Source organism: Equus quagga, chromosome 14 (genome assembly GCF_021613505.1).
Source record: "Equus quagga isolate Etosha38 chromosome 14, UCLA_HA_Equagga_1.0, whole genome shotgun sequence".
Classification (NCBI taxonomy): Eukaryota; Metazoa; Chordata; class Mammalia; order Perissodactyla; family Equidae; genus Equus; species Equus quagga.
This window is the reverse complement of record NC_060280.1, coordinates 84687694-84699232: the sequence shown is the minus strand read 5'-3', so window position 1 is coordinate 84699232 and position 11539 is coordinate 84687694. Positions and strand designations below refer to the sequence as shown.

General features: G+C 61.7%; 1 protein-coding gene across 1 annotated transcript in view; it reads right to left on the bottom strand.

The window, feature by feature from the left end:
- The window catches only part of CACNA1A (calcium voltage-gated channel subunit alpha1 A), a 199242-nt gene that overhangs the window by 75824 nt on the left and 111879 nt on the right, over positions 1-11539 (bottom strand). The window contains exons 12-19 of the mRNA XM_046638279.1: positions 8713-8825; positions 7429-7541; positions 7204-7335; positions 6894-6966; positions 5625-5742; positions 5452-5519; positions 2340-2446; positions 31-391 (exon numbers count right to left, since the gene is read on the bottom strand). Coding sequence (XP_046494235.1) covers positions 31-391; positions 2340-2446; positions 5452-5519; positions 5625-5742; positions 6894-6966; positions 7204-7335; positions 7429-7541; positions 8713-8825 — 1085 coding nt within the window. The remainder of the gene's footprint in view (positions 1-30; positions 392-2339; positions 2447-5451; positions 5520-5624; positions 5743-6893; positions 6967-7203; positions 7336-7428; positions 7542-8712; positions 8826-11539) is intronic.

Below are 11539 nucleotides of genomic sequence, written 5' to 3'. Positions count from 1 at the left end.
GGGCTCGGGCTCGGGGCCGCCCGTCCAGGCCCGGCGCGCGTCCGGGGCCCCGGGGACGCCGGCGTCCCGCGCGCGCTCGTGCGGCCGCGGCTTGCGCAGGAGGTCGTCGGCGCGCGGGGGGCCCGGGCGCGGCTCCCCCGCCGGCTCGGCCGCCCGGCTCTTGTTGGTGTTGTTGTTGCGGTTCTCCTGCGGGTCCACCACCAGCGGCCGGTCCAGGTGCGTCTTCATGTCCGGCCGCAGGTGCCGCGCGTAGGCCGCCTTCCAGCGCTCGTCTGGGTCCATCTCGCTGTACAGGGCCTCTCGGCTGGCCAGCAGGTTCTGCTTCCTCATCTCGCTCGTCCGCTGCTCCCACACCGACTTGGCGGGCTTCTGGTTCTTCTGCTGCTCCTTCCTGCAAGGGTGGCGCAGGGGTGAGGGCTCTGAGGGGTCCTGGGGCCAGCCGGGGCCGCTTGGCTGGTGGGGGGGCGTGGCCCAGTGATGCCTTAGCCTAGGTGGGCATCCCGACCCAGATGGGTGTCTCCGCCCAGGTGGGCATCCCAACCCAGATGGGTGTCTCCGCCCAGGTGGGCGTCCCAGCCGGGTGGGCATCCCTGCCCAGGTGATCGTCCCGGCCCAGGTGGGCATCCCGGCCCAGGTGAGCATCCCGGCCCAGATGGGTGTCTCTGCCCAGATAGGTGTCCCGGCCCAGGTGAGCATTCCCGCCCAGGTAGGCATCTCCGTCCAGGTGAGCGTCCCGGCCCAGGTGGGTGTCCCAGCCCAGGTGAGCATCCCCGCCCAGTAGGCATCTCCACCCACGTGGTCGCCCCGGCCCAGATGGGTGTCTCCGCCCAGGTGGGCATCTTGGCCTGGTTGGGCATCTCTGCGCTACAAGGCGTCTTTACTATGTGAAAAACCCAACCTGACTGGACACCTTGACCTTACAAGTGTGTCGGTCCAGGTGGGTTCTTGGCCCGGCTGGGCGTTTTGGTCTGCTGGGGCGGGGGGCGGTCTCAGCCCAGGTGGGCGTCCCTGTCCTTCTCTCCACTCTTCTTGGTACACGTGCTGCCAGGCGAGCACTGTCCATCCTCGTGGAATTGAGCACGTGAGCCCCTGGGGTGGTCTTGATGGTCAACGTGTTTTAACCTCTGAGACGGCCAATCATACTGGACGCTGACCTGGAGCCGGCTCAGGACGCCCCTGTGGTGCCTGTGGGACCCTTTTGCTCTGCATCATGGGAGCTCTGGGGGCCCAGGAAGAGCCAGGGTGGGCGCCTGGGAGCCTGGGGGCGGTGCGTGTTTACCCGCCGGGGCAAAGCAGCCAGGGGTGTGCGGACTTTCCCAGGGCTCAGTCTGCACTATTAGACGGCTGTGGCCTTCCGCAGGCTGCTCCCCTCAACTCACCTGACCGAGCAGGTGCCTCCCTGGGCCCCCCTTCCACAGCCACCTCCTGGCACCTTAGCGAAGAAAGCCCCTTGCCCACTGTCCCATGATGCATTGCCCCGCAAAGGCACAGGTCAGAACATTGGCACCAGCAAACCTCCCTTCCATGCAGGCCCCTAATGTCACCCCCGACCCCCTCTGCTCCACCAGCAAATTCCGTCCGCTTGACCTCTGTGATCGGTCCAACATTTGGCTTCACCCATCATCTCCTCGGCCTCCTCCCTGTCCAGCCCCCACTGTCTCTTTTGCGGGACCAATGCAGTCATCTCCAACCGCGTCTCCAGGCTCTGTCCTCACCACCCACAGTCTGTTCCCCTGACAGCAGCCAGAGGGTGCTGGTGAGCAGCTGAGTCAGATCCCGTCCCTCCTCTGCTCAGAACCCTCCATGGCTCCCACTTGACACAGGGCAAAAGTCTAAGTTCTCCCCACGGCCCACAAGGCCCTGCATGATGTGCCCCATCACCTCCTGCCCTCATCTCCTCCCCCTCTCGCCCCTCGTGCACACTACTTCAGTCGCACTGGCCCCCTTCACGGCCCCTAAACACATCAGCCACGTTCTGCCTCAGGGCCTTTGTATATGCTGTTCCCACTGCCTGGGATGCTCTTCCCTCAGACCCCCCCATGGCTCCTCCCTCACCTCCTCAGCCCTTGTCACCTTCTAAGTGAAGCTTCCCTGATGACTTTGTTTAAAATCACAACTCCCTCTGCCCATTAGCCCCTCGTTAATGAGGTCCCCAGCAGCTAGAACAGGGCCTGGCACACAGTAGGTGCTCGTTAACTACCGACTGAGTACAAAGAGGTGGCAGACAGAAGTACGTCTTCCCAAAGCTCAGCCTGCCTGGCCCCTCCCAGCCCCCGCGTTCTTGGCCGGGAGGGTGTGGAGGCCGAGCAGCCGGACTGCCCAGTGGGCGGCGTACTTACACGGTGATGGACATGTTGGCCGCGGACAGAGGGCTCACTTCGGCCACCTCCTTGGCCTTCTGGAGTGCAAGTTTCTGGTTGGCGGCCTCCTCCTCCTCTTGCTCGTCCTGAAAGCACACAGGGGCCCCGTTCATGAGATGAGGACGGGCCCGGGCCTGGCCTCCGACCCTGCGCTGGCCGGGCGGCAGTGGGAACATCCAACAGGCTTGGCCCGGGGGTCGGCCCGTCCAGGCGTCGCCGCCGCCGCTGCCAGGAGGCCTCCCAGGGCCCTGCCACCCTGCGCGTGCGCTCGCTGTCCCCTGCTGTCCCCAGCGGACGTGGGGCCAAAAGAAGCACGGGGGGACGGCTCCCGCCCTCCCAGAGGTGGGACCCTCTGCCCCATCCCGGGGGCAGGAAGTTCCGCCAGGATCCTCCTCGCTCTCCCGTGGCTAAGCTCCCAGAACCAGGACTGAGAGCACAGAGCAGGCCTGTGTGGGCACACAGGCACCGCGGCCGCCACGCACTGCCACCGCCTCCAGGCAGGCGGGAGAGAGGAGGCAGGTGGGGGAAGGCATTTTAAAAATACATACAGAAAAAGCTGCTTTTGCGCTTCACATCCGTCTTCTGCCTTCACGTGGCCACTTTGGTAAAACAGAAATGCCAACAAAGCAAAGGAGAAGCAACGGGGAAGACACGGCCAGAGATGACCCGCCAGGCAGACAGGGCGTGCGACGGCCGCCCCCTGCGCCGGCCTCAGCGCCTCGTGGCGGTCAGATCAGGATCCTCCGTCAGCGACCACGGGGTGGGCCCGGCCGGCCACCCCTCCTCCTGGCGCCACACCCAGCATCTCTCAGAGCCGGGTCCCTGGACCACCAGCCTCAGAAGCACTCAAATGCGGACCCCCAGGGCTCCCGGAGAGCCTGGGCTGGGCCCTGGAATCGGCATTTTCGACAGGCTCCCGGGGGGACAATAAAACACGCCCACTTTCAAGCATGCGGTTGTGGGCACAGGTTCTAGACCCGCTGGGTTCAAATCCCAGCTCCTCCACTTCCTGCTGTGTGATCTTGGGCAAGTCACTTAACCTCTCTGCGCCTCACACTCCTCATCGAAAATTTCAACTCTCCCCGACTTTCACGACTTCCCTTTCTCCTTAGCGCTAATCAGCATCTGACAGATTTACTCCTTGTCTGTCGGACCCACTCGACTGTCAGCCCCCTGAGGGCCGGGATTTCTGCCTGTTCTGTTCGCTGCTGTGGCCCTGGCTCCTAGACCAGGCCTTGCTCACAGTAGGTGCTTAATAAATGCTTTGGAATGAGTGACAAAGTCTGTAAAACGGGCTCAGAGACCCTGCGTCCTGGGGTTTCTGGGAAGATTAAATGAGATGAAAGACCACCAGGGCGCCCACCTTGCGTCACTGCCCAGGCGTGTCTGTGGGATAAACGAGGGACAGGATGTGCGTCTGCAGGAGTGTGTCCAGCCCTCACGGGAGACGAGCCCGCCTTTCTCCCGCTCCCTCTCCCACCCCCGGCAGCCCCTCTCCCCCACGCCAGCCCCTGAGGACGGGCCCTTGGAACCTGATTGGCCCTGTGCCAGCCGGCTCCCGGGTGGCCGGCCGTGGCCTGTGCTGGGGTGGCGGAGACTTCCATTTCCCCCCGTCACAGCCGGGCCCAGGAAACGCTCTCTCCCTCCCGCCAGGGCTGGGAGATGGAGGGTTGGCAAGGCCAGCTCAGTTCGGTTCGGTTCCACGAGCATGTCCCGACACCCCGAGGCGCTGGGGATAGGGCTGTGAAAGCTGAGGGAGGCCCCGGGCCTGGCCCCCCAGGCTGAGAGGAAGATGGCACACATTCTCCCATTGCGATGGGGCTGTTGGGGAAAGGCTTAGGCCGGACCACCGCTGGCTCCAAGCTGCCTGTGTCCCAACACCTCCTTCTCAGATTGCAAAGAGGTGCCCAGCTTCCTTTGTGCAGTGCACAACCTGTACAACCATTCCCAGCGTCCCTGCTCATGGGCTATCCTAGGGATGTGAGCTGTGTTACTGAAAGTAATGCTGCCTCCTCTGTGCCTTGCGGAGGTGGACCTGAGTCCCAGGGAGTCCGAGGCTGCCCTAAGGGACACCTGGAACCAGGTTTTGCCTGGATAATTCAGCATCACTGGCCATGAATGAAAACTGGGCGAGCATGGGCGGGTCTCACCTGACCCCCCAGATTCTCCTCTGCCCTCATTTCCTCTGCTCTGCTCTCTTTTCTGCTGTTTGAGGAGTCACATCTCTGCTCTCTCAGTTCCTCGCTACGTGATGAGGTGGTTTCCTCTCTGGGCCTCAGTTTCCTCATCTGTCACATGCATGCAGTAACTCCCTCTCTCTCAGGCTTTCTGGTACACGAGACGGGCAGGCACACGGGCCGTGGCTGCTGTTATTCTTATTTTCATTGTTAGCTGCCCGCCGGGCCTCGGGTGGAAGCCAGCAGGCTGTGTGGGTGGGGAGCTCAGGCTCTGGAGCTGGCAGGCCCGGGTTTGAGTCCCAGCCTTCCCTTTCCCAGCTCTGTCCAAGGACAGCTCTGGTCCTTGTCCCGCTCGTGCCACGTGACGAACAAAGGCTCCTTTAACTGAGCACCCACTGTGTGCCAAGAACTGGGCTGAGAGCCTGCCATGCTGTGGACAGCAGCTGCCCTAACTGTGCCCTCTGGGGCCAGCGACTCTGCCTTTCTGAGCCTCAGTTTCCCCTTCTGCAAAAGGGAGATACGGCAGCGTGCGGTACCCCGAGCATCTGCTAATTCTTTACTGCTCCAGCACGCGCGGCCATGCCCGAGCCTCAGGGCCCCGTGTGGGGTGCTTCCCGCCTGCCCAACCTCTCAGGCTTCGGGTGGCGGCAGTGCCCGCTGGCCTGGGGCTGCACTGGTCCTTGGAGGTCCCTCAGTGCCGCCTACTCGCTACCGCGGGCACTTGAGGAGCCTGCCGTCTGTTTCCTTGGGCGACTCCGCTGCCTTACCGCCTCCCCTCACCCCCTGCCCGCCCGCTGCCCGGTGCACCAGGGGCAGAAGCTATGACTCCGCCCATCCCCTGCGCCCGGCTCGGTGCTGATCTGCCACGGGCAGCTCATCCCTTTGCCACAGGACCCGTCTCCTGGCCACTCCACCTTGGTCAGCTCCTGGGCGTTGGCTAGGTTGTCCACCGCGATGGCCAAGAACACGTTCAGGAGGGTGTCTGCGAAGGCCCGAGTCAGGGAAAGCATCGCCTCTCAGACGGTGTCTGGGTGTCCCAACCCCCCTCGCACCCCTCGACGTCTGCCCCCAGCCCCGCGGTGGATACAGTTCCCGAAGAGCGTGAGCACAATGAAGTAGATGGAGAACACCATGCCGCCCTGCACGCCGCCCTGGGACTTGATGCCATCGTACATGACCTCGTTCCAGTCTTCACCCGTCAGGATCTGAAAGGGACGGAGACACACGGCAGCCGCTTAGCCTCGGCCCTCGAGACGCCCCCGCCGGCCCCTCCTCGGCCCGTCCGCCCGTCTGCGAGTGGAAGGGCCGTCCCCGCCCCGAGGGTCTCGCATCTCGGCCTCTAGGGAGAGGTGACCCAGGGACCCTGTCATCCCTGGGGTGGCGAGGGGACGCGGTAGGCCCCAGCTGCGCCTACGTTCTTGCGCTGCGGCTCTGAACCCTCGCGGGATGGTTTGGGAGACGGGAGGCAATGGGGTGAGGTGCGGTCAGGGGTGGGCCCGCAATGGGATGGGTGCCCTGGGAGAAGAGGAGACGCGAGCCCCGTCTCTCTCTGCCGTGTGAGGTCACAGCGAGGAGGCGGCCGTCCAGAGCCAGGAGCAGCCGACCCTGCGGGCACCTGGTCCTGGACTCCAGCCTCCAGGACCGAGAGAAATGGGTGCCTGGGGTTTCAGCAACAAATCCACTGGTCCTTCTCGGCCGCTGTGCCCGGGGGCGGGGGGCACCGGGCGCCCGGGAGCCTCAGGCAAGAGCACAGAGGGGCCAGACAGCAGCTCATGGAAGGACCCAGGGGACACGCGTGGGGGACCCACAGCATGAAATATGGCAATATGTGCATGAGGATAAAGTGAATGCAAAAGCGCTCCAACATGTGGACCCCTGCGGCGGGGTCTCTCAGCCTCCCCGCTGCCGACCTCGGGGCTCTCCTGCCGTCCTGGGCGCGTGGGATGTGGTCCATCCCCGGCTAGGAGCACCCTCGCCTCCAGCAGCGACACCCAAAACTGTTTCTAGACACTTCCGGTGTCCTTGGGGACAGAACAGCTCTGTGCTAAAGACAAACGGGTGGCGATCGCTGCTATGAACCGTAATTTCTGTGAGGGGTCAGAACCGCTTCATGGAGGGTTCACTCCGACCCCCCCCCCCCCCCCCCCCCGTCTCAGGGTCTCATTTAGAAATTACCCCCCAGGGGAGGGAGGGGAGTGAAGCCACATTTTCCACACATTCTCTGTCCCCTAAAGAGATAGAACCCCCTGGAAAGGCTCTGAGGTGCTAGCCGGGCCAGTCCCACACCTTGGGCATGCGGCCACGTGGGCACCGAGCTTGGCTTGGGGAGACGGCGCGGGGCCAGCTGAGGCTGTACCTGAAACACCGTCATTATTGCTGCTGGGAAAGTGTCGAAGTTGGTAGGAGGCGTCCCTTCGTCAAAGTTGAACCTGTAGGGGACACACACATCTCATGCTGGCCCCTCTCCCCGGCTTCTGGCCCTGCGCTCTGCATCCCGTCTCCAGGCTCTAGCGTCTCTGTTCCACGGGAGGACGCCTGAGCGGCAGCCACGGTCCGCCCATCCGGGCAAGTGCACGAGCGTCCACGTGCAGAGCTGGGCCTGGGTTCTTGGGACGCCGGGCCCCCCCCGGGGGAAGCCGGACTCGGAGAATCCGCTCAGTACTTACTGGCCGCCGAAGAGCTGCATTCCCAAAAGGGCAAAGACGACGATGAAGAGAAAGAGGAGGAACAGGAGGCTGATGATGGATTTCATGGAGTTGAGGAGCGAGACAACCAGGTTCCTGAGGGATGCCCAGTACCTGCGGGCGGAGGCCGGGCCGCTGAGCCCCTCTTCCCGACACGCTGGCTTGGCCTCCGCCCCGTCAGGGCGTCAGGGAGCCCTGACCACTTACTTTGTGACTTTGAAAATGCGCAGTAACCTGAGGGCTCGTAACACGCTGATTCCGAAGGACGTGCCGGGCTTTATGACGGCCCAGATGACCTCGAAGATGCTGCCGATGATGACCTACAAGCGGGGACCTGGTCTCATGCCCAGGGGCCTTGCAAACATGCCCTGGGCCTGAACCTTGCAGGAACCCAACCCCACTGGCACCCCAAATGGGAGCTGGGCGGGGGCCTCAGACTACCCTCATCCCTGCTTTTTATTTATTAAGAGCTTTCGAGAGAGCAAAGAATTCCTGAGCCATGTAATGACAAAGCTGATGCCCACTGTCTGCCATTTACATCGAGAAGTAGGACACGTCGGCCCCCCAGAAGCCTCTGGGGCCCCGTGGACATAACCACCCTCCTGAATTTTGTGGTGACTATTTCCTTGCATTTCAAAGAAACTGAGATACAATTCACAGATCGTAAAACTCACCGTTTGAAGCACACAGTTCAGTAGCATTTAGCACATTCACAGTGTCGCACAGCCACCACCTCTATCTAGTTCCAGAACATTCTTATCACCCCCCAAGGAGACCCCGTCCCCAGGCGCCATCGCGCCAGCTCCCCCCGCCCCGGGCAGCGCGGATCTACGGTCTGTCTGCACAGGTGCCAGTTCTGGACATTTCACGTGAGTGGGGTCGCACAGCACAGGCCCTTTCCTGTCTGGCTTCTCTGCCTTTTGAAAGCACCCAAGCGTCACTCCTGACCAATTAGCTCAGTTCCGTCCATCTGAATTTCGTGAGTGGAACCCTTCTGTGTGGACCAGGTTTTGTCCCGTGTCCGCCTCCATCCATGCACCTCTATGCGGGGGAGGCTCCCCCTGCCATCGGGGTGGCCACGCTGGGGGCCTTTGGCTCCTGCAGGGTCTCCCACCAGGCGGCTGGGCCCCAACCCATCTGTCATCCCACTGCAGACGGACATTGGGGTCGTTTGGTTTGGGGTGTTATACGCAAGGCCGCTCGGACACCCTCGTGTGCGTCTCCCGGCGGCTGTGTGGGTCTCTCGGGGGTGAGTCTCTGACAGACGGACGGCCAGGCCCCCTGCTTTTCTATGAGGGTCCGCACGTCCCCCACTGCAGGGGCGCAGAGTCCTGCATGCATGTGCTTGCCCGTGTTTGAAACTGTCCTCTCCTTCCTGCCCTCGGGCGAGTCCCTCATGGCCAGGGACCCCGCCTCTCCCCTTTTGACGTCCCCAGGCATCGGCCGTCTGGGCACGAGCAGGAGAAAACCCCCCGAAACCGGACCACTTACCCCACAGTCAAAGCAGTTGAACGAAGAGTGGAAGTAAGGCCGCGTCCCGAGCCCGTACATTTTTATAAACATTTCGGACATAAAGAGTCCTAAGAAAATGAATTCTGCATAGTCTGGAAGGGAGGGGACAGAGAGGAGGTTAGCTGCTGCGGCCGGGGCTCAGGGCTCTGACCGTCCTGTGGACAACAATCCCGTCCTGTCTGGCAGGCGGAGCCGACGGCATCTGGTGGCCTTGGTTTCCTTTCCCTGGGCCTCAGGGTCCCGTCTACTAACGAGGATGAGCAACATCTGTCCCCCACCCTCCAACCCATCGACCCCGGGCCAGTCTTCAGAGGAGTGAGGGAAAGCCCGGTGGGGCTGCATCTTGTTGCTTTTGCCCCGGTCTGATGACAAGAGCTGGATGTTATTGTCAAAGACCCAGGTTTTGTGCTGGGTGGAAGGTGCCTGAGTGCTTACTACATTCTCTGACTGACTGACTGACTGACTGACTAACTGACCAAATAACAATGGCTCTGATGACCTCATGGTGCCAGTGTGTCATAATCTAAAACTCAAGATTAATCTACTTTTATGTGCCTGAGCTCCAAAGGAAAAATAGGAATGGACGTCACACTGGTGTCCTGTTAATGATCCTTGTGGGGGTCTCAGGTGAGCATCACAGACAACCGGCCTAGAGCACGGCTTTTCTCCCAACTGGAAACCCTGTCTGGCCGATGGCTGCAGGTCTCGAGCAAGAGAAAGCGTGTGTTCTTCGATGAGGAAGCACATGGCGCACACGCGTGGGGGCGGTGATGCTGGGCACCGTTCGCTCCAGGAAAGAGATGGCCCAGAGCCAGGCCCGGCTGAGGGCTTTCTGGTGGTGGTGGTGGGGGCACAGACGGGGCGCCGGGAAGGGCCGGGGCGGGGAGGAGGCCGTGAGGGGAAGGGAAGAACAAGGGCCACCTGCAGACATGTCCGTTTGGTCACACAGCTCACGCTGTTGAAGGCCGAGGGCATTCGAGGCGTCAGCCTGTCAGGAGGTGCTGGAGCGGCCCGTCCAGTCCTTCCCCTCATTCCTGGTGGACAGGTCCTGCTTTCAGGACCTGGGAACGGCCTGAGGGGAGCTCCAGGGTCCCCAGGGCCCCAGGACCAAAGCACAAGCGAGGGACGGGGGTCCATAACTCTGCTCATCCCAGGAGCCAGCTCCAGGCGGACGTTAGAGACCCTGGGATGCAGGACGGCAGGGGACGCCCAACAGCATCACTTGTGGGTGGCACTGGCGGGTCAGGAAGGACTCTCAGGGCTGTGGAGTCCGACGCCCAGACGAGGAACCGGAGACCCTGAGAAACCAGTGCCTTCATCGACCCCAAGACACATATTCTGTTCCCATTATGATGTCTCTGAAATTGGGGTGTACCTTAAGCTGGCGGGTCCCACTTAAGACGGCAGCATTGTTTTGTTTCTTAGTGGCACATAAAATGAAAGAGTGCCCTATAATCCAAGACGTCTTCGATTGAGGGACGATGGCGCTAACTTCTCCGAGGTCACATGGAGAGTTAGGGGCACAGCAGACGCTGAGAGCCCAGGTCATCTGGTGACCACAGCGGGGAAGTGCCATCAGACACAGCTTGGACTCTGGGCTCAGATCCCGGCTTTGTCACTCACTAGCTGTGTGATCCCGGGCAAGTTACTTAACCTCTCTGTGTCACAATTTTCTCAACTGGAAAATGGGGATAATTAAAGGGCCTTTAGAGACACACAGGCTTCAGGCAGGAAGTCCCAATCCTCTGTTCCAGAACCAGGACAGACAGAGGGAGGCGATCAGTGGGGAGAATATGGAACATTAAAAATAGACTCTCAGGGGCGGTTAAGACAAGAAGTCCTCATTTGTAAGACTCCAGGGGCACCAAACGCAATTACTAAGGCTGGAACTAGGTCGGGGCTCTCGGAAGGGGAACTGGCCCCTGGGGGTGTCCTGGGGGGTCAGCCAACACGACTGAACAATGAGGGTTACAAGGAGAGGGTGACCCGGGCCAGGCGCCCAGGCTCTCTGGGCTGAAGACTCGACTGTCCCCAGTGGCCAGTGGGTCTGTTCTGAACTAGGTCAGAAGGGTAGAGACTACACAAGCCGGTGGGTGCGGGAGGAGGGCAGCCGGAGGACAGACAGGCTTTGGGATGTGGTCCCTTGGGGCTCAGAAGCCAGAGCCAGGCCCTCCCTGCCAGGTGGCGACTCTTGTTGATTCCTCAGAGCTCTTTACTTTTGAAATCTGGTCAGAGGTCTCCCCACATTTCCCCACTTTGCCTTGCTCCCACCTGTGCATCCCTTTGGCTTGTACCTCACGCTGCCTCCTGGCATCTGGGAACAGGCCAGAAGGTCCTGGGACCCACCGAGGGAGCAAGATGCTCTCACGCTTGTTGAAAGGGGATCTTCTAGGAATGAACCCCAGACATAAGGAAGCCAAAAAGGGCAGGAGGGGAAGAAGCAGAAAGTTTGAAAGAAAAGGGGGGAAGCAGAGAGTCCAAAATGGGCAGAGAAAAGGGGGACAACATGCAGGTCCTTCTGTGTCCCTGAAGCAGCCCCATCTCTCAACCACAAATGCTTTATTTTAACGTCCCCAGAGACGCCCTGGGAGCAGCGTGCAGGCCTCCGCCTGTGCGGCTGCCCCGCGGCCCTGCCTCCCTCTGCCTCCGTCCCCTCGCCCCTCACCAGCACCCCGGGGTCTCCCTCTCGGACGGGGTTCAGGGGAGTGCTGGGCGGCCTGACTCCAGCTCCCGGCTCTCGGGCCCGAAGAAGCGGGTTCTGTTCTGCAGCAGCCACAGCAGTGCCACCCGACACGCAGACACGGCC